The following is a 23356-nucleotide window of genomic DNA, read 5'->3' as shown; positions in this document are numbered from 1 at the left end:
AGAGCAGAAGCAATCGCTCTGCCTGCCAGAGGGAGGCAGTGTTCACATTGCACATGCTTTTACATTCTTCACAGCATCCATTTTCCATCCAATTCTTTGCAGCTTTTAAGACGCAAAATGATCGCCTGCCACGGAAGCTGAGAGCAAGCAGTTATCTTGTTATTGATGTGGGCGCTTTGTAGAGAAAAGGGAGCTGCCACATTCTGCCAGAGAGGACAGCAACACAAGACAATAAAAGGGAAGATCTGAGGAAGTCTGAGGAATGTGAAGAATGGGGAGAGTAAAAAAACCTCCTCAGAGGATGGACAAGGCTGTGGCTGTGTCACACTTAAACCTGAAACACACCATAAAGCTATTTTTAGGAGTATGTTTAGAGCATTGTGGGAGATGCTGGAATTGCTCAGCACATTATGCACCACAAAAGAGATTTTTATACATTTTAGGTTTCAGGAAAAAACCCAATCAAGCGTGGAAACATTGCACATATGGAGGATAAGCAGACACTTGAGGTTATGGTGTACATCTGTCCTGGCACCTCGTCAGAACATCATCTGGTTACCCATTCTGTTTGCTCTGAAACTGAGCATGCCTTGTATTTATCCTCCCACATGCGGCCTCAGCGGGGAATCCATCAGGTTAAAATACAGCAGAGTCTGGAGAACAAAAAAACGTCTTTTAGCTGAGATCTGGGCGAAAGGGGGGAACACACGAGACAGAAGTGAAAACTGAGAGAACAGACCACACTGTCGTACGCTCGGTCTTGGTAAATACTTTATATGCAATTATTTTTGATTTTTGCAAACACTGTATAGAAAACACTTACGGTAACATTTTTTTAAACATTTAAAGCGCGTCTGAGTTTCCAGACAGACATGGCACAGTATAATCTACAGCTTTAGAAACGCTCTCTCCTGTTCTCGTCCTCTGGCCTTGTCCATACTCAGCACTCCCCCAAACACATAAAATCTCTTCCTCACACACACACACACACACACACGCGTGCACACACACACATACTCACAGCCACCACTATCAGGCTCTCCACTTATTATTCACAGTAAGCTTTATAATACTGTTTCTGTATTGTATGATGGTTCTCAACATTTTTTCTTTATTACTTAAAATAGCTATCGACATTTATACTGTAATATTTGGGAAGTGATACATTTGTATTTACATAAGCTTATCAGGCAAGAATCAAATACAACATGTGTGTAACATTTGTATAGCTTTACACAAGTTTGAATATTCTGCTGGAGTCGCTGACTGAAGACCATTTCTAACCGATGGTTTCCAGTCTGTTCAGGACAGTTCAGTTAGAAAAGAAGAAAGAGTTTGGGGTTTTTTTTCCTCCTCCACAACGGTGCCTCAGTCACTCGGAGGGATGACACAGAGCACACAGAGACAGCTGGTCACTGGCCGACTGCCTGCGGGGCCAGAGCAGCACCCCCCCTTAGAGCTGTCTGAGAGCACGAGGAGATTACGGGAGACTGGACGTGACTGGAGATGCTGTGAGGTGCTCACAGTATGTCGGACTCATACATTCAGCAGAGGCCAGGAGGTGTAAGTCGTTATATCTCGAATGGCTGTGATTTAGGGGGTCTTACAACCTCAGTGTGACTGGCACATTTAATCACTCGCTCTTATCTTTTTGATTGGTACAAGACGGAGTTGAGTAAACTTGGCAAATGGTCGTAGTACGACGCCTGATTTTAAAAGCAGATGCTCTCTTCACTTCTAGCTAATCGTACAATACGAATTGTACTTCCTCGTCTCTTACCTTTTCTTTTTCATGCACACACACACAGTTGCAAGCACTCGCATGTACACCCCATATACACAAAGTACAGAATTGGGAATTACACCGACAAAGAGTAGGATAAAACCTTGTGAGCAGACACGCGGCCACGCATACACACTGGGACCTGGGTAAGAGACCAAACTTATGTGAGAGGAAAGTGAGGCACATAATGTGACAGGCAAAAGAGAGCCTGAATTTTGGTATACTTAAAACAGAAGTCGGATGTGGGTGGTTAAGGTGTCTCGGACGGGGCTGGGCTTTCACTCCAGTGAGAACTTCTAAAAGACATTTCGCACCTATGTTCTCCCAGGTGCCGTACGCGTACTCTGAATCTTTTTTAAGAGACAGAGGCAGTAGCTCTATCGTCTAAATGAATCAACAGCTATGCTCTGTGAATAATATTCAGGGTTCGGACTAAGGTACGATAGCAAAGATATGAGCAGTGCGTAAAGGCCTAGCTTTACTTTCACGTTCTTGTTTGCTTTTGCCAAGGCTGAAGGCATTACGTTCCACATAATCAAACATTTCAAGAATGTATGTGCTCCAACAGTCTTATATAAACTCTGAGTTGGGACCAGACATCTTTCTGCTGAGTCCCTACATGGCAAGAGTGGCAGTAGATTATTCTGACCTGGTGCTAGGAGAACATGGACTTAACTTTGTTTTCTTTGTTTCCTTGATCTAAAGGTTAAGGAACGATAGGCGCTGACAGGGGTTGCAAATGGAAACGTTGAGAGATTCAACTGAGAATAGCTACAAAGGTGCCTGTTTGCTGAGTATTTACTCAAAATGGGGCAGCACTTTGCTATTCCTCTATGTAAATATTGTTTCGTAACTTCCTTTACGATAGTTAAAAGCTACTTCACTGTCTTGGGTGCATTGGTTCATATGGTCAGTTCATTTTATTTCATATAGATAACAGAAAAATAGCAAGGGAGAATGAGAGAGAGAAGGTAATCTGTCCATCCTTCCAGTCAGCCCTCACTTTGTTAGGATGGGGATCTTGTGTTTATTGTATTGTGTTTTAGTTCAACCATCGTCTGGGGTAGAGTCTTCGGGGGTGGACGAGTCCTCCGCAAAGTCGTCCGTTGACCCGCTCTTGTGGATGCGGCCGTCGCTACGCATGCTGTGGAAAGTCTTGCGGAAAGCCTCCATCATCGAGTGCGCCAGCTTCTTGGCCTCCAGCTTGCTCTCGCACTCCACAGCGTGGCAGTCCATCTGGAAGGACAGGTCGTCGTTGATCTCCCGGTAGATCCAGGCAAATATGTTGGGTTTGACGCTGTGGTCAGCTGTGCAGTAGGCGATGCGCGCCACCTGGTAGGTGTCCATGGTTACTGATGCCTCTCCGCGATCGTCCATGTGGTGAAGACGCACCTGAAAGGGCCGGATCTCCAGCAGAGAGCCGCTAGCCGGACAAGTGCCCTGCTGCTGAGCCAGGGCGCGATGCTCCACCAGACCGACCACCGCCGACTCTGTGCAGCCAGACAGGAACTGCGTCCCAGAGATTGTCACCTTGCCCAGATAGGTCACCTGTAGCAAACAAGATACATAAATCTACAGTGAGACTCTTTTTTTAATTTACAATGCAATGCTTAACAAATCTACATATGAAATTGGTTACTAATGAACCGCTGTGCTTTAATCTTTAGTTAAACATAAAAGGTGTAAACTAAGCAACAGTGGGACAAGGTTGGATCCTTGAGGAACACCACAAATAAGTGGGCATAGGATAATCTTTTTTCATGTTATAATTACATCATATTTCAGCATCTATAAAAGAGCATCCACCCATTCAGCTCATGTAAACGTCTGCAAGTCACTGCTGAGTCACTCTGTAACTGAATGTGATCTGAATGATCACAGCAAAACGAGCCTTCGTCGTCGTCGTCAAACTAATCACTGTGAAAGTCTATCACTGTGAGTGATAGACTGTGGAGATGGAGAGAGATAAGGTGGGAGACGTAAGAAGCGAACAAAGCTGGAGTTTTTTGGGGGGAGTGTGGCCAGTTCAAGAGCAGCCCAGAAATAATGGCTGACTTGTGCACTTCTCTACATGCTGTTCTTTATGGCTTTACAAAAATACACAGAGGAGATGCCTGCTATGAGTCAAACACTCAAAGAGTTTTCCCCCCTGCCTGTTTATTCGGGGGCAGGGGAATACTCTGAACCCTTTAAGAGTTCGCTGAGGCTGGCTTGCATGCAGTGCATATTTAAAATATAGCTCCAGATAGCATGTGAGCAACAATAAAAGCAAATTCTAAAGGAGAGGAAAGTGTATCAATCATATCAACATTTATGAATTTATGAATTGTGATGTGTGTTGAATGTGAACATTTCTGGCACAATGCACGACACTCGAATGTCAAACTAGACAGTGATCTTGATAAAACTATTCCCAAAGAAATTCCAGCCAAATATCCATCCTCACATCTATTCTGATAACAAAAACGTCATCCAACAGATATCCATGCCAGACTGACAAAAAACACAGAAAATGACACAAAGCAGAGGCCCGGGCCATGGTTTATTTAATCATATAATTTAACTGCTTCCATTTTGTTTAGTCTGGACCAGTCGAGTCTACCTGCGCTGGTTCACTGCTACATTTTTGACTGCATGGGACTCTTCAGTGTAAGCGTTGAGGATAGACAGGCCAAGCTTAGGGCAATTACCATAAAGCTGGAAAACTGAAAAGCTGGACCTGGACCAAAAAGCTTGGGGGACACGATTATGAAATTAATGTATCATTAATTGAGCCCAAACGATACAGGAGTTTTCGACTGATACCGATATCTGGTGATCAAAAAGGTCAGATATGGATATATATTCAACACAAAACACATTTTAGGTGCCGTTATTTAACTTTTTCGAGTCTGTCCAACTCCACTCAGATCAGCTGGTTTTTTGTGGCAATCCAAACACTGTTGCCAGCAAGGAAGTTGCAGATTGCCCTCTGGTGGACTAAGTATGCAACTTCAACAATTATAACATGCTTGAAGGGTGTTTCTCCAGTCTCCTCTTTCCTTTTTAAATATACATTTAGTGGATTTTATAAAGGCCAATGCCACGAGACCCTTTTGTTTTGTTTAATTCATGTATAAACAGAAATGTAGTAATTACAACAGGGAGTTGTAGTTGATGTGTTTATAGTAGCCTTAGATCTGTACTGAAAATGCTTGTTCAACATTCAGACTCATTTTGTGACTTTGATTCACTGCCATATGAAACATTCCTGACCAGAAAAATTAAGTTTCAGTGGTTGAACATTATTCTTGATTCATTTCTGAATTCTCAGAATTCAAAAATGTGAAATTTAAAGTATTATTTGCTTTAGTGGTCTAAAAAATGTGTACACATAGATGTAGGAGTACAATAGTACCATTCTTTTAATCTTGTAAAAAGTTTAAAACAGTAAAGCACAGAAAAGGCATCTCAGATTTTTTTAAAGACAGAATTCAACATGACGCTGCAAACCGGACCGACAGTGTTTAGAATATTTTGCCAGTATAAGGTAGAGATGGACCGATCCGAAATTACGTATCGGTATCGGTCCGATACTGACCTAAATTACTGGATCGGATATCGGAGAAAAATAAAAAATGTAATCCGATCCATTAAATATCACGAAAGCACCTCACAAAACTTGCAACACGCCGTAACTCACCTCAGAACGTTAGCACGTCGGAGCAGTATGCATCACGTGATAGAGCGGCTGTGGCATGCGGGACCTGTCGGTGGTCTGGATAGCATGTGGAGCTTCGCTAGCAACCCGGCATTTCATCTCCGACAAAGTTATCCCGAGAGAAGTAAAGCAAGTGTGTAAGTCCATCTCTGAATGTTTGTAAAGCATTCCTGCGTTAAGCTTAACAAACGACTGCCTCTTCTTGCTGCTACTTCAATCATGAAACTGCTTAACGATCAGCTGATCGGCTTTTCTGTCGCGAGTCCGTGTCTCTAGTTTGCTTTTGGCCCACTTTGCACCAGAAAGAGGAAACCAGCGGCTGAACAACAGCAGCACGTTTAAGCTCGATAAGCTGTTGTTAGAATTTATTTAATATTACTTTCTACTCGAGGATCTTTTTCTACGCAGCTGACGGCTGGTAACTGTGCAGGGGCGGATCTAGCAAAGTTTAGCCAGGGGGGCCGATAGGGCATTAACAGGGAAAAGGGGGCACAAAGACATACTTTTCTTTCTTATTCTCATTTAAAATGTCTAGCTTTTAATAAATAATTATCTGACACCCAAAGTTTTAATTTGATGCAAAATGAATAGAAGTCCATTACTGTATATAGTAACTATTAAGTCTAATATATATATATATATACCCTAGTAAGCTATAGTACTTTTTCCTTTGGGAAGGTACCATCTGTGCAGTCTGCAATTTTGTTGAAGAAAGATGTTGAATCTATTTAATATTTCTTGAAAAAGAATTGATTTCTGTGCATTTTTTTTCACACTGCATGAAATTAAGGTTGATTACGTCGATTAAGCATCATGAGGTGGCGCGTGAGGGGTGGTTCCCTATTTTTTATTTATTTTTGTTGTTGCTGGGAGTTGGAACCCTATTAGTTAGGTTGCTTAATATTTACGCTAAGTACTCTTTAAAATACCAGAATAGGGAGGATGGTGTAGGTTTAAGTTTATTAGATTGATCAGTATTGCTGAACTATGAAATATTTTTTTTTGCATACAGGTATAACAGAATAGCTTTAGTGTAGTTGTTGTTTTAAACTTGAGTATGAACTTATACAAAATGCAGCAAGATATTTAAAAAACAGTTTTGTTGATTAAAAAACACTATATCGGATTCATATCGGTATCGGCAGATATCCAAAGTTATGATATCGGTATCGGTATCGGACATAAAAAAGTGGTATCGTGCCATCTCTAGTATAAGGTGGAACGATGAATAAACTCACATAAAAGTAGGTCAAAGAATCCTCTGGAAAGCTTGTTTAAAAGTAGCATCTGTATTTGTTCCATTTATATAAACAAACTCCAGCCTCCCTCTATGGTGTAGGAGCCCTCATAATATCACGATTCCCTGATTACAGTACAACAAAATGTGGATTCCCAATTTAAAACACGGGAAGAGATCCAGGCAGCGAATGCAGCCTGGATCATGCCTGGTTTTCATTAGTGGTGGGCACTAATGTGAGACATGCAGGCTTCACACTGGATTCATCATTCAGCTGAGCACCACAGGTCTGCAGGAGCAGCCTGGAGGCTGGGTGGTTTTGATAGCCAACCGCCTCAACACCCTCTCGCAGCCAAACGGCGGTTACTCAGTCAGCCAACAGATCCAAAGACTACGCCAAGATACATCAACCATCCACAATGTGCCTTTTGTACGTCAAATAGAAATAAAGAGTCATTATGGTTACTTTTCACTGCGTCTCCCATTTTGATATTGAGTTACTTGTTTAATCTGCCGTTGTTTTTACTGATTGCTTGCTTCCTAGTTAAATGAAGGCTGGCTGCTTTGCCAGGTTGTATTCAAGGCCAAAAAAAAGACAGTTAAATGTTTTCTCTTACATCCACATGTCTGCTCCGCTGGCTCTATTCTGCTACTGTGTTTGAAAATCAGGATATAATCTAGTTGATCTGCCTTGTTCAAAAAGAGCCGCAGCAGCCTGCTATTGAAAGCAAATAAATCCATTCTCGGGATGCTTTCAGAGGGGACCAGCCAGGAGGTCAAGAGGATACAAACATGTTTGATTTTCAAAGCAAAACTTTGCTATTTAATTTTGGCAAGTCCGAGCTGGTCGTGGTAAATTTCTTAACTTTGTAGGAAAGCAGAGACTAATACTAGAGCTATACAGGTTTGTGCATGTGTGTGCAGCGCACACAGAAAGATAAGTGAGGAATGTGTGAAGTGAGGAGGTCAGCAGACTGAGCAAACATTAGTTTATTTCTTTAAAGTCCAAACCAAACATGCAGCTGAAGAGGAAACTGTTAGATTGCTCAAGAAGAAAGATGAGAGACAGCTAGAAATAGAATAAAATATTGCTCAATGAGGCAGTGTTCATGTGAAGAAAAAGAGGAAAATAGACGAGTAAAACTCTGGAAGTGCATGATTTTCTGGTTTGCGGTGCATGAATCACCCATTTCATCTGCACTGGTATTTTTTTCCTGAGACAACACTGAGCCCATTTACACCTGGTTTTAAAAATGTGCTCTCTAGGTGATAAATGTGCATCTACTGTTTGAACTCCAGACAAACTAAATGTGAAACTAAATCTGGAGATTATTATTAGGCTTGGCTGCTGATTAAAGGCAGCACAGATCCAGCTTTTATATTATTAGGTTATATTTTAATATGTGAACAAAGAACTGAGCCATCGTTTCTTCAGTGTCAAAGCTACCCAGCAATACATGTGAGTGCATCCAGTGGTACACAGGAAACACGAACTGTTAATAATACATTTGGGGAACTTAATTTTCCAAAATGCATATCCGGTATAAAATAACATCCACATTGTTGCTAGGATACTATGAAAGTGACCAATCGAAAGAGGACCAGTTCCTCTTCTGGTTTCTTCCCTATTAAAGTGTAGATTTTAACTTTGAAAGCAGTTATTCTGCAAGTGTCAGCAATCACTGCAGGTGAAATGATTTCAGGTCAAGTGTCTTGAGGAGAGAAAATGGAAATAAAAACAGCACAGACATACAGTGGGGCAAAAAAGTATTTAGTCAGCCACCGATTGTGCAAGTTCCCCCACCTAAGATGATGACAGAGGTCAGTAATTTGCACCAGAGGTACACTTCAACTGTGAGAGACAGAATGTGAAAAAAAAATCCATGAATTCACATGGTAGGATTTGTAAAGAATTTATACGTAAATTAGGGTGGAAAATAAGTATTTGGTCACCTCAAACAAGGAAAATCTCTGGCTCTCACAGACCTGTAACGTCTTCTGTAAGAAGCTTTTCTGTCCCCCACTCGTTACCTGTATGAATGGCACCTGTTTGAACTCATCATCTGTATAAAAGACACCTGTCCACAGCCTCAAACAGTCAGACTCCAAACTCCGCCATGGCCAAGACCAAAGAGCTTTCGAAGGACACCAGGAAAAGTATTGTAGACCTGCACCAGACTGGGAAGAGTGAATCTACAATAGGCAAGCAGCTTGGTGTGAAAAAATCAACTGTGGGAGCAATCATCAGAAAATGGAAGACATACAAGACCACTGATAATCTCCCTCGATCTGGGGCTCCATGCAAGATCTCATCCTGTAGGGTCAAAATGATCATGAGAACGGTGAGCAAAGATCCCAGAACCACACGGGGGGACCTGGTGAATGACCTGCAGAGAGCTGGGACCAAAGTAACAAAGGTCACCATCAGTAACACACTACAACGGCAGGGAATCAAATCCCACAGTGCCAGACGTGTTCCGCTGCTGAAGCCAGTGCATGTCCAGGCCCGTCTGAAGTTTGCCAGAGAGCACATGGATGATACAGCAGAGGATTGGGAGAATGTCATGTGGTCAGATGAAACCAAAGTAGAACTTTTGGTATAAACTCAACTCGTCGTGTTTGGAGGAAGAAGAATACTGAGTTGCATCCCAAGAACACCATACCTACTGTGAAGCATGGGGGTGGAAACATCATGCTATGGGGCTGTTTTTCTGCCAAGGGGACAGGACGACTGATCCGTGTTAAGGACAGAATGAATGGGGCCATGTATCGTGAGATTTTGAGCCAAAACCTCCTTCCATCAGTGAGAACTTTGAAGATGAAACGAGGCTGGGTCTTCCAACATGACAATGATCCAAAACACACCGCCCGGGCAACAAAGGCGTGGCTCCGTAAGAAGCATTTGAAAGTCCTGGAGTGGCCTAGCCAGTCTCCAGACCTCAACCCCATAGAAAATCTGTGGCGGGAGTTGAAAGTCCGTGTTGCTCGGCGACAGCCCCAAAACATCACTGCTCTCGAGAAGATCTGCATGGAGGAATGGGCCAAAATACCAGCTACTGTGTGTGCAAACCTGGTAAAGACCTATAGTAAACGTTTGACCTCTGTTATTGCCAACAAAGGTTATGTTACAAAGTATTGAGTTGTATTTTTGTTATTGACCAAATACTTATTTTCCACCCTGATTTACGAATAAATTCTTTACAAATCCTACCATGTGGATTCATGGATTTTTTTTTCACATTCTGTCTCTCACAGTTGACGTGTACCTCTGGTGCAAATTACTGACCTCTGTCATCATTTTAGGTGGGGGAACTTGCACAATCGGTGGCTGACTAAATACTTTTTTGCCCCACTGTATACACTTACTGACACACATACTTTATTGTGTACGCCTTGCTAGTATCAGGTTGGACCAATTTTGCCTTCAGAACTGCGTCAATTCTTCGTGGCGCAGAATTGAAACGTGGGCGGAAACATTCCTCCGAGATTTTGGACCATATTGATATGATACACAATCACACAATTCCTGCAGATTTGTCGGCCACATCCCAAAAGTGCTCTGCTCAGATCTGGTGACTGTGGAGGCCATGTGAGTACAGAAGAAGAAACCTGCTTTAGATGATTTACATGAACTTTGTGGCGGTTTACCCCGCTGGAAGCAAAACATGGGCACACTGTGGTTTAAATGATGCACATTTAGCACTAAGTGGGGCACAAAGTGTGTCAAGATCATTACACCACCATCCTGAAACCCAGAGAACAGTAAGGCACTGGATGTTTTCTGTTTTTCAGATCATTCTCTGTAAACCCCATAGATTGCTGTGTGGGAAAATCCCAGTAGATCAGCAGTTTGCGAAATACTCCGACCAGCCCAGGGCATCAACAACCGTGCTTCTTTCCTCATTCTGATGCTCAGTTTTAGCTTCAATGTCGTCTTGACCGTGCCTACATGTGCATTGAGTTGGTGCCATGTGATTCAATGATTAGACAACAAGCAACTGATCATGTATGTCGCTAAAGTGTATACAGCATCTTATAAGCGATGTGATAGTGTGAGTTCTGTTCATTTTGTGGTAATGATTCACTCAGAGTCCAATGTTTCCAAAAGCCATGGTATTGGGTCAATTTAATTGCTTTTAGGATAAAACCAGGAAGTTGTTGAGAGCTCTGCCTACTATATTTTTTAATAGAAAATAGAAAAACAAAACAACGTGGATATGAGGAATTAAGATTTTTGATAGAGAAGCTGTTGCAGTTCCTTCTTGAATCTATTCCTATTTTTTAGAAATATTGTCAAAGTATTAAACCAAACACCCTGATGTTTAAAAAAAACATTTGTTTTGCTCTTTAAATTAGTTTTTTCTTTTTTAAATTAAATTGAAAAGGGCAGAAAAAGACGTGACTGATCACATTAAAATTGAAAGCACGCATTCTTTCCCAACATTTGACACCAGCTAAATGACTGACACTTTAAAGCAGCAGTGTTTAGATGGCTCTGCACACAATCTGTGTCTGGAATCCAGCTGAAGAGGCACGAGAGGTTAGTGGTTGACTTTTTACAGCCATAGTGTGTGTGTGTGTGTGTGTGTGTGTGTGTGTGTGTGTGTGTGTGTGTGTGTGTGTGTGATTCAGGTTGGACTCGGTCTCAGCACAGGTTATGAGAACCTTCAAGATCTCCAAGCCAAACGTGGATGCTCGCCACAGGGCTCTGTCAGAGTTTGTGCAGTGAATGAAGCAAACCATTGAGGCTGTAGCTATCTCCACATCAGGTTCTTGATAAAACTGCTACATCAATCCATAAATCCCAGACAGCAACACGTGTGCTGTGCTCTAACCTGGCAGTCTGGCTACGTCCTGGCAACCTTGTTTCAACTTTCCATGAGTTTCTCCTTCATTCCTCCACTCGTATCTTTTCCCCTCCACTCTGTCCTCTCTCTTTCACCTGTTTCTTCAGCGAACTCCTTCACCCGCTTCCCCTCTACTATTCTGCACTTCTTCAAAGCCTCGCCGTTATTTCTATCCCGCCAGAGTGGAAATGCTGATTGCATGTGAAGCAATATGGAGACAGAAATGAGGATCAGTTACAGGAACAAAGGCCTTGGGGGCTGCAAAGAAAGGATGTTGTAAAGATAAATAAAGCAAATGTGGACAGAAAAAACAGAGAGTGAGGGGAACGGCAAGGTTTAGAAAACAAGCTTATGTGAAACTGAAATTTAAACTATCTGCTGGAATTCTGGTGTAGACAAAAGCATACCTGCTTTGTCAACGAGACACAAAAACAAAAAGAAGCAGTGGGAATGTTTGAGATTGTGACAGAGAGGGGAGGGAGCGTGGTTAAACATTTGCATGTGTGCCGACATGTGGCTGCTATTACCAACTCTGGTTTAACCCATTGTCCTTTTCTATTCTCTCACTCTCCATTTCTCTTACTGTACACTGCGAGAATCTCAAATGCCTTCTGCCACCTGCAAGACTGCAAGAGCCCCAGTCGTTGCTTTGCACAGTTTCATACCATTTATGTTAGCGCAGAGGGTTCGAGTTCCTGTTGCGGTATTCTCCTGAACCATAGGTGGCGCCACTGAGACAAAATCTTGCACATCAGTGCAAAACCAAAAACAAAGAAATCGCAGATTTTTTTTATTCTTTTCCCCAGAAAGTCTCCCTCTGCAAAATAGCTGAATCTCAGTGCTTCTGTTGTTATCATTCAAGGTGCAACGTGCGAGGTCATAAAAATCTAAATCGAGAGGTGCACAGCAACAACTTGCACCAGCAGATATGATGTCACTTTTATAGTCCAGCTTTGTTCGAAGAATGGTGAGGATAATGGCAGCACCGATGGGCTTCATGATCATCTGAGGCAGTTGGAGTGTTCGTTGGCTAGTTTCTGGTAGCACTGCTAGCTTGGCTGCTTCTAGTGTAAAAAAAAAACTCGAGGTAGAATCCACATTAGGTCAAAGAGTTAAATTAGACTGACACCACTCAGACGTCTGTAGTTTATGCTTGAAGCTCCTGCCACCAGATGGGTAACTTTGAATGACTCAAACACTGAAAACAGGAGAACAGCTAGCTTTGCTCAAATGCGCACATGGGGGTGTCCAAATTCATAGGCTGCATCCTCCTGAGGACCCGGCCTTTGCGGTCTACATGGGCCGGGTCCTCCACAGGCCGGGTAGGCCAGAAGTGAGCAGCTGTGACATTGGACAGTCTAGCCTTCAGATTTGTCTCACCAGCTGTCTTGGTGGAGTTTAATAAACTCAGCCGTCTGCTCCTTGCTATGTAAAATATAACAGGACACTGGCGTAAATTCTCGATCATCTCACACTTCTGTGTATTCAGCTGTAATCTCACCCAAACCGATTTACTCACGAACAAATAACACACTGAAAAAAGCCAAACAATAACATTTTTAAGTTATCTAAGTGACTTATATATGATGTTTAACTTGAGTAGCAAAAGACCACGGGGGGTTTGCCGGGAGTTTGCTGTTCTCGTCCCGGCTAGCTATCGAGCTGGTGGGTAACAGACAATGTTGGAGCGCTTTTGCAAATATGTTATATCTTGATAAACCGGGCAGATATTTGAAGTTTACACAGCTACATTCTCGCCTGAAAGTACGTTAAAAGTTTATTTTGCGACCTGGAAAGAGTAAGTAAATGGTAAAAATGGCCTGTATTTGTATAGCGCTTTACTTAGTCCCCATGGACCCCAAAGCGCTTTACACTAAATTCAGTCATTCACCCATTCACACCGACATTCACACACTAGTGATGGCAAGCTACATTGCAGCCACAGCTGCCCTGGGACGCACTGACAGAGGCGAGGCTGCCGGACACTGGCGTCACCGGGCCCTCTGACCACCACCAGTAGGCAACGGGTGAAGTGTCTTGCCCAAGGACACAACGACCGAGACTGTCGGAGCTCAAACCAGCAACCTTCCGATTACAAGACGAACTGCCAACTCTTGAGCCATGATCTCCCCGTAAGTAGCTGCTGCCATTGTTGGAAACTGGACATGGCTGGGCCATGCTATGAATTCTGGGATATGGTGGGCCACAAAGGATATACCCGACCCATCCTTCAAATCTGGGGAAAAGGAGCACATTTGTCGGCTGCATTTGGAGGAGTCTACAAATTTGGACAGCCTTCATCACGTTGCTGTGACGTAATCGGACTACAAATGCGGCCTCAGGAGGATGCAGCCTATGAATTTGGACACCCCCATTTAGCTTGTAAGCTAGGTGTTAAACTGACAAAAGAAAAAGAGCTAAAATGGTACAGCAAAAAATTCTAGTAAGAAACATAAGGTCAGTCCTAACCAATACTGCATTTCATTTGCCTTGGAAGTCAGAGCTAGCACGCTGAGCACATTCCAGTAAAGTCAGACTTGTTTTGATCGATAGCAAGTTTGACCCATTCATGAATCTCTAGCAAACTAGCACAATAGCTGTTTTTTTGTTTTTCAGTTGAGCTGATTCGAGATAACAATCGACCAATGTTATCTCAGAATGGTGACGAATGAGATGAGACCCCGTCTTCAGAGTATTTGAATTTATTTAATATCAAAAGTTGGTACTCCTGTATTCATAAAGCATCATCACACAAAAAAATTTGCAGTGGTTATTTGCTGTATCAATACAGTATATTGTTACAATTTTTGCTGTTGTACTACTGCTTATGTCCACTATCGCCAGCCTGGACTGTTACGCAGGAGTTGATGGGGCTTTTCTAGCTGGATGTCTGACTTGAGGGAACATTCCAGTTGAAAAATTCCAACAGGAAACTCGGAAGTTCTGACTTGAAACGGAATACATCATAATAAGCCAATCGCTGTTCTTTCCAGAACTTTATAAAAAAAAACGTCTGAGACTCCTCTGCTTCTAGTGTTGACTTCTTCTCCTCCCATACCAGCGCTGATGTGGAGGTTTTGTCCAAGTGGTGCCACCTATCACTGAGGACAACACTCACGCCCTCAGAGTTCACTGGAGAGATGTCCTCCACAGTCACCAGATATCAGTCCAACAGAGCACCTTTGGGATGTGGTGGAACGGGTGATTCTCATCAATGGAGCGAAATTTCTGAGGACTGGTTGAGGTAGACTTAATAAATCGGAAAATGAGCATAAAAACTGTAGGTGTTACCCTATTGTGTTTACAACACTACAAAGGACTCAGCATCTCTTACTAATTAAAATCATAGAGCACTGCGGAGAACATGCATGCAAACACATTAAATCGTGTAGCACGGCACCACAAACTGTTTCTGACATTTCCCATTTTGAATGAATCAGTGGATCCAAGCACAACAATGCAATGAAAGCCACAACTGTGGTAGGGTAAAGAACAAACAGACATGCAAAGACAGAAAAGAGAAGTTTATTAATAACAGCTGAGTGAATGCAAAAAAGGGTAGAAGAAAGCAGGGGACACACAGAGGGGGACTGAAAAAACATCCGCAGCCCAGCAAGTGAGCCGGTGGGAAGAGACGGGAACATCCTGTCTGCGCCTGTCTATCTCAGTGTGAGTCGTTATTCGTGTGTAAGCACACACGCATGTCTGTGTGGATGAAAGGTGTAGAGCTAGTGCCGCTGGAGCCACAGCCGGTTCGGCCTTCACTAGAGAAAGGATCTAAAAGGATGAAAAGAGAAGAGCGGGTAGTATGAGAGAAAGATGAGGGAGGACTCGATAAAGAGATACCTGTCCCTACAGACGTTCCCTTTGGGACCATGGAGGAAGAAAGAGGAAGGAGCTGAGAGGACAAGGAAGCGAGTTTGAGACCAGAACACAGACGCGGTTGTTGAGAGTAGCTGTTTGGTCTTGATGGATCAGCTTTGGGAACAGACTGTGATGTGAAGGCAGGTCAGGAGCACTTCTGGAGCTTGTCATTTCTGCATTTAAGCCACCTTCTCAGAAACCGGTCCAAGGGCAAACAGGTGGTGCAGACTAAACACACAGTCCCCCCACCAACCCAGCTGGTTGTAGTTTGCTCCATCCAAATGTTACAATCTTTTCCAAATGATAAAAGATAGAATATCGGCACGAAAATGTAATTGTTTTTGTTCACGCCACAATCACCGGCTATCTGGAAACATTTCAGATTTGTTTCTGGCGGTGGTGTTTGAATGTTGGCTGCCAAGAGTTAGCAAAATACCTGCTATTATCTATGGATGAAAGAAAACTAGCAGGTAATTTGAAAAAGAACTGCAGAAAAAACAACACTTGTGAAGGGAAAATGTCCCGAACCAACATAAAGTGTAAGTCTAATCTTTACTTGAGAGATGGAATGCCATTGTTCCCGAAAGCATTCCTTCTTTCAAAGGTTCAGGTTTGTCCTTTCATTTGTTTTCATCAGCAGTCATACATTGGTTTGCATTTAAGGGAAATAATATCAGTTACACACTGTTGTCAAATATTCAGTACTGTACTGGCCCAAAATATTTACATCAGTATGATAAAGATATTTACTGACACCAAAGTCGTACTGTATATCCTTTAGCTTTGCACAACTATGCAACTGTTGACAGTAGAAGGTGTCTCCCTCTGTAAAGCCTCTGTGTCTCCAACAAGACTGGGAATCCACTGCTTGCGAATTCAGCATTCCTGAAGTGGTTGTTAAAATTCCTCTAAATGTATTGAATCAGCACAGTCCAGCTGGCTGTGCTAGTCACGGCACGCGAAGATGGATCAGCTTCTTTTTTTTATCCCGATTCAAAGCGCTGTGTGTTTTTTGCTTGTTTGTGTTGGGAGATGATGTGGTATGTATCAGCCCAAAAAAAAAAGGAAAAAAAAGAAATTACTCTGACTGGTTCAGTGCCAAGACAGAAGCCCTTTGGTGTAAATGAAAGGAGCTTTTTCATTCACTCTCACTTACGTACAGCCTACTGCAGCACAAGACTCTCGATAGTCCAAAGATGGAGCAAGGTGGAACTTATCTAAACTGTACGCATATACTTCTCACCATTCAACTATGTACAACTACACTGACAATAGTACTCGCAAAAAAGTCATTACCTGACACATGAATAACCCGTTTCCTCCTCAAATAATGAATGATGATGATGAAGCTGTAACACTTGTATTGGATCAGTACTCAGTAGCTGTATGCATTGAAAACCAAGGGTGTAGTATTGTATGCAAATGACAAAAGCTCCCTCCCTGCTTTCATTAAATGACTATCAAGTGGGTGACACAGGGAAACAAATAAAATAAAACATGGCCACAGACAGGATTTGGTCGCGATGCTAGCAGAGGTAACACGCCTGAATAACTTAACTCCTCTGTCCCAATTCTTTACTAACTTCTGCTCACATAAAAATAATCGACAAGCAGAATATTCTTTATTCTGCTTGTCTATATTTCTTTATTTATTTAAAATAAAGAAATATACAGGGTTTATCAAAAAGCACAATCTGATTTCAAAGCGCTTTCACTGGTAACGATCGAAACATATATGGTTACAAAGCGGCAATTCGTGAGTTATTTGCCGGTGTGTAGCATAAGAATAGCAGTAATTCCAGACGTGGTAACAAAAGTACAGGGTTAGTTATGACTATAGTTATAACTATGGACATGTGCCATGCGTCATCACAGTTTTAACTTCCTGGATCTGGCTGTCACGTGTGTGACACAGGTAACTGATCCTTTATAGGCTGGGGTTGAAATGGGAAAAACTGGCAGGTGTTCCAATGGGTCCTTGTACAAATCACTGTTGTTTTGGGGGGTTTTTCCACACAGTGGACCAGCGTGTCCGTTGTACTCCACGTTTTCACCTCGGAGAGTGAACCAGACTTTAATGCACTGGTTAGCCCAAATACAGACTAGCTTTCTCTCACTGAACAACAATAAAGAACTTAAAAGTAATTAAACTAGTAGCAAAACAGCACTTTCTCTAAATTGAAAGATCTTTGAAACTTGGCAAATACACACACACATTTAGTTAATAGTTGTTTTAGGTAATGTTCATTAAATGGTGATAAAATGTTGGCACCTTCTCATTTCATTGCCAAATTATACCATCTACTGTCACCACTAGCAGTTTATAAAGACATGGACTTGAGTGAATTCAGCTTATTCTCTACAACAGTTCCAGTTTCTCGGTGGTCAGAGTAAAGCTAAATTTTAAACAGAAGCATGAATACTGCTCTCATCAACATCTCTTGTCCTTTCAGTGAGGTCTGAAAACCAATCGCTGAATTTTAAAACGAGGATGTTTGCACATCAGTGATTCTGATGCTTCGAGCTACGAACACACAAATACACATAAATGCCAGAAACGCTGATACAAATCTGCTGGCACATTCCACAGCGCAGGCAGCTGGAAGCACCAGTCGTCTCAACTGCATGGTAAAAACGATTTAAATGTCATCACTGCATGTTCTGTTCTGGGAGGAGGAGTGACAGCGCATCCAGCGCACAATCTGACATCAGAATATCAAGTATGGAGACAGACAAAAAGGCTCTCTGCCTAACAGATTAGATAAAGGCATGGTAGGACCAGCCTGCATTGCACGGGCTGCTGACGTGAATGACGTCAGTGACAGAGGGGAATTATGACTAGCAGAAGTAGCTGATAACATAGCATAGTGATGTCAATACAGAGCAATGTTACGGTGTTACAGCGAGCCTGAATGCCCCGTGCCTTTTGGTGCACTACAGAAGCAAATCCAAAACATCTCATTTCTGCACTTTTCCCCCAACAAATGAAATATAATATGGTACGTTGCAAACCTTAGATATATTGTTAGCAGGATTTTGTTGCCTTTGGACAGACAGGCTAACATAAGCTGAATGAATTTGCTCGTTGATATAGTGTTCAATTTCCCAGAGGTTCCCAGATTCATTTTTTTCCTGCTCTGCTCTTCTTGTCTTCAGGACAAATATAATTTAAAGCAGTGAATGATGGGTAATTAGCCTTCATTTGACATTCACGTTAACACTTATACAGACTGCACACTGTCTGTCTCACTGCTGGGCTGTTAAATACGTAAGGTGGGTCTGAATTGGAGACTTGTGCGCTCGTGCCTCATAGCCACATCCAAAATCCCACTTTTTCTAAAAGCCAGTTTGACTCCTCGGTAGGGCTGAACGATATATCGCATTTGCGATAATATCGCGACATGATCAAGTGCAATTTTCTAACCGCAAAGGCTGCGATATTACTCTGGACATGTCCAAATTCATGGGCTGCATCCTCCTGAGGCCGCATTTGTAGACCGATTACGTCACAGCGACGCGCCGAAGGCTGTCCAAATTACTACCATATCCCAGAATTCATAGCGCGGCCCAGCCAAACTCCAGTTTCCAACAATGGCGGCCGCTACTAAGTTTTAAAATTACTCATACTAATCTTTCTGGGTCACAAAATAAACTTTTAACATATTTTCAGGCGAGAAAGTAGTTGTGTAAACATCAAATATCTGCTCGGTTTATCAAGATATCCCATATTTGCAAAAGTGCTTCGACGTTTTCAGGGGCGTCTGCTACCCACCAGCTCGACAGCTAGCCGGGAGCTCGAGGGTTACTGATGCGGCCGAGAACGGCACAACTCCCGGCACATCATTTTCAGATCACCGCGGAGTTTCGCTGCTCGGGTTAAACGTAATATATAAGTCACTTAGACAACCTAAAAATGTTATTGTTGGGCTTTTTTCAGTGTTTTGTTTGTTCGTGAGTAAATCGGTTTGGCTGAGATTAAAGTTATTAGATTAGATAAAATAAAACTTTATTAATCCCCCGGGTGGGTTCCTCCTTGGTTTTCACACAGCTGACTAAACGTCAAACAGAAAACTTATTAAACAGAAGTATGAGACAGTCGAGAATTTACGCCAGTGTCTGGTTATATTTTAGATAGCAAGAAGCAGACGGCCGAGTTTATTAAACTCCACCGAGACAGCGGTGACGCTAATCAGAACTAGACCGTCCAATTTCACGCCTTTAAACTTTAAAGGCGTGTTTGTGTGTGTGTTTATACAATTGCTATTATGTTTGCACTTTATGTGTAATGTTACTGACTGCAGAGATCAGTAAGATGTGTGTATTTTTTATTTATTAGTTTTATTTATTTAATATTATTTTTTAATTGAATGACTGTCTAGTAGTTCACAGATGTCGAAAAACTGAGTGTGGTAAAGCCACTGATTTTGTTTATGTATATTTCTGCAATCTGCACATTGTACTGACTTTCATTTTAATGTTTACACCAGGGTTCCTTGTCAGCACTTTATGCTCAGATGTTTGTAAGCTAAAAATAAACTATTGTGTATGTTCAAATATACTGTTGTGATTGAAGAAGTTAAATAAAAATGTCAGTCATCAATTCATGCATCACCTCATGTCATCATAACAGAGGTCTGTCTTCCAGGAAAGAACAGTTTAAAATTAATGTAATATAGTATTGGCCATACTATACGATGTATTGCTTGTCTTTGTTTAATAATACAGAAGACAAAGACCTTAAAAAATAATCGCATATCGCATCGCAATCGCAATATTGGGGCAAAAAAATCACAATTAGATTATTTTCCATAATCGTTCAGCCCTACTCCTCGGGGTCCCGGCCAGGCAACTCTCAAAAGCTACTTTCTACTCTTAGGTGAAGAGAACAAATTAAGTTCAAACACAACAAAATTATATTGTTTTTTTAAGCGGACTCCAGAGTAATTTCACAATTGCCATGAAGTGTGGTGATGAAGCTGGCATGGCTGCAAAGTACATTGCACACGTTGTCAGTGGATGTGAAGTGGAGCGCTTTGACAGCGGCGGGGAAAGCGGGGCAATGAGAGGTGGCCTTTCATGCTCGCTAGCTGCTAGCTTTGGCAGAGGAACAGCAGTCCTCAGCCAGCCTTCCTGCCTGTCTGTCTGTAAATTGGGTGCACGGCCGGAGAATGTGAGAGGAGAGAGTGAGGGTGAAATAAGACGTTCACGGAAGGCAACGTAAAACACTCCGTGGGGATAATAAATGCTATAATATTCTGCAGGAAGGATGGCAAGGAATCCAAAAAGCAGAGGTGGGCTGACAGATATGCAGACAGGCAGGTAGTGACTCAGACAGGAAGTTACGGAAGCCAACAGATGCAGGCAGCGAGGCAGACTCACATCTGAAGAAGTCTCAGACAGACAGATGAAGGAAATTATTTATGTGTGTATGTACTGGTAATTACAAACAATAAGTGAGTGGAAATTAACTGTAACACGCGAAACACCAGTATCCTGATGACTCAGTAACTTGTGACACTGCATTTGTCACAACAACCCTCTGCATGTCTTCTTCACTACATCCGTGAATCTTCTCTGAGGTCTTCCTCTTTTCCTCCTGCCTTTATCCAACATATCCACTGTCCTTCCTCTGCACATGTCCCAGCAATCTCAGCCTTGCTTCTCTAACTTTGTGTCCAAAACTGTCCAACCTGATCTGTCCCTCTGATGTACTCATTTGTAATTCCATCCATAGCGTTTACTCCCAATGAAAATCTGCGTCTTCAATTCTGCCATCTCCAGCTCTGCCTCCGGCCTTTTGTAAAGCACCACCACTGTCACAAAGAGGGTGCCACCCTCAAAACTTCCTTATGACTGATTTGGTTTCTAGCAATTTGCCATGTTCACCTGTAGTTTGCACTGAAGTTGCCAATTTGTTTGCAAACAATTGCTAACTAGCCACCAAGCAGTAACTTGAAACTTGAAAAGTTGAATGCAATCTAGACCAACATATTCAAAAGGAGTTTGCAGACACAACAGCATGTTTTTAATTCAAAATGCAGCTAACTGCAGCAAGCTGTAGGCAAACAAAGTAACTGTAAGAAGGGTTTTGGTCCAGCCCCTTCTTTGCTGCCAATTTCACCAAGCAACAGCTAGCAACCGCTTGGCAACCAGCTCGATAATATTTTTACCAAGCAACCGGTGGTTACCAGAGAGCCCCAGTCATGCATGACTGGATACTGGATAAAAGTTATGTAAATTCCACAGCATTAGGTTTGATTTTATTAACTTCCTAGCATATGATGTTGAGTCACATAAGAGGCCTTCTCCCACCTGTACCTCAATATGAGCCAGTGGAAACGCTGCTGGGTAACTTGTGTCTCTTCTAGCTAGACCAAACTGCTCTGCTCTGCCAGCAAAGGTCCTCTTACTGACTTTCACTTCAACTTCTGGAGCTTTTGGGAAGTGCCAAAGAGGACTCAGCACTTTTGGCCCTCGTAGCTGCTTTTGAGATGTTTTTCTCCCCACAGACGTATATGCATTTAGTACGAGTGCATCTGCATGAGTCTGCGTGTGTTCATGTTCGCTGTTCTGTACGCTGATCCAACAAATACAAATACCAACAAGAGCTGGGACTGTGTGTTCCACGTCGGTTGTTTTTGGCAGGAATGTTCTTTAATGTCAGCTGCCAGATACGAAAGGTTTGTTTTAGTTTAGCGAAGTTAGAAAAACCTCCGTTTCCAACATGCTTGTTAATGACACAGCATTAGAGACCAAAAACAACATCAGACATGCAAAATAAAACCCTAATGCCCCACCACCACTTGAAGTTGCCTTCCGCGATGATTTCAGTTTATTTGTTAGGCTTACAGTGCTGCGGCACAAGGGAGGCAAATACACAAAGACACAGTTAGTGGGTTAGAAGTGTTGTGTGTAATAACAGAGCCTGGCTGCTATTTTAATCTGTAGCCCTGTTTGCTTTCTGTTTTCAGGACAGAGAAAAGAGAATATGGGCTGTGAGTTGGATCACAGTTAGAAACCCTACATCTAACACTTAGTAGAGCCGGGAGGGGGGGGACACATTCATGCCAGGACGCACGTATGTGTGTGCCCACACAGACATTCAATATTTCTCAAGTATGTGGCTCAGACAGGAAAGTTAAAACTTTAAAAACTCTGTGCTGGGAAATCCACGGTGCAAGTTAATTAAACTTGTGACCAAAAAGAAAAGGAAAAACATTTGGATTAAGGCTCTAATAATGCTATTACAGATTTAGTGTTCAGGACTGGATTTGAGGATTATTAGGTTCATGTGACCCCCTACCTTGTATCCAGCGTGGGTCCTGCTCTTTGCATGCGGTGTGGTAGAGCAGAGCTCAATGGCCTCGGGCTCGTGGAAGATCACCGTGGGCAGCGGCTCCTTTCTCAGCGTCAGCACATTCAGCTTGGTCTTCAGCATGGTCTGAAAGTGCTGATGGAGAAAGAAAGATATATACACAGTGTGCTTTAGGCAAATATGCAATCTGTACCAAACAGCAAAAAGCTAATTATGGCTGTGGTTCAGCATTAAGTTTCCTTGTCAACACTGCTGTATGAAGAAAAAACAACCCCCAGAAACTTCAGCATTTTGTGTGCAGACGTGTACCTCATGTCCTGCAAAGGAAAGTATGGAACAGGCTCAAGGGGTCAAAGGACTTTCAAGGCTTTTATATTTACACAGGAGCCCACTCCAACTGATAGAAAACACATCTCGGTGGTGAAAAGGGAAGATGAAGGCTCGAAGTGAGATGGCTGTGAGAGATTTAGTCTGCTCCGAGAGGAATGTGAGGAGCAGACGAAGGAAGCCCTGCCCTCTCTGTCCCCGTCAAAACAAGAGGGGCTGCCTGCTCTCATACTACAGTGCACGGCAAGTGTTTCCTGAAGCCGTGCAGAACCACACGGCCTGT

General features: G+C 42.6%; 1 protein-coding gene across 3 annotated transcripts in view; it reads right to left on the bottom strand.

The window, feature by feature from the left end:
- Nucleotides 1–758: 758 nt before the first annotated feature.
- The window catches only part of pid1 (phosphotyrosine interaction domain containing 1), a 36921-nt gene continuing 14323 nt past the window's right edge, over nt 759–23356 (bottom strand). For all 3 annotated transcript variants that reach the window (XM_085429535.1, XM_085429537.1, XM_085429536.1), the window contains exons 2-3: nt 22735–22881; nt 759–3331 (exon numbers count right to left, since the gene is read on the bottom strand). In XM_085429535.1, coding sequence (XP_085285661.1) covers nt 2831–3331; nt 22735–22881 — 648 coding nt within the window. In that variant the 3' untranslated portion in view covers nt 759–2830. The remainder of the gene's footprint in view (nt 3332–22734; nt 22882–23356) is intronic.

Source organism: Copadichromis virginalis, linkage group LG14, assembly GCF_057382275.1.
Source record: "Copadichromis virginalis isolate Kocher_CV1m ecotype Utaka linkage group LG14, C_Virginalis_male_GT1.1, whole genome shotgun sequence".
NCBI lineage: Eukaryota > Metazoa > Chordata > Actinopteri > Cichliformes > Cichlidae > Copadichromis > Copadichromis virginalis.
This window is presented reverse-complemented; position numbering and strand designations above follow the sequence as displayed.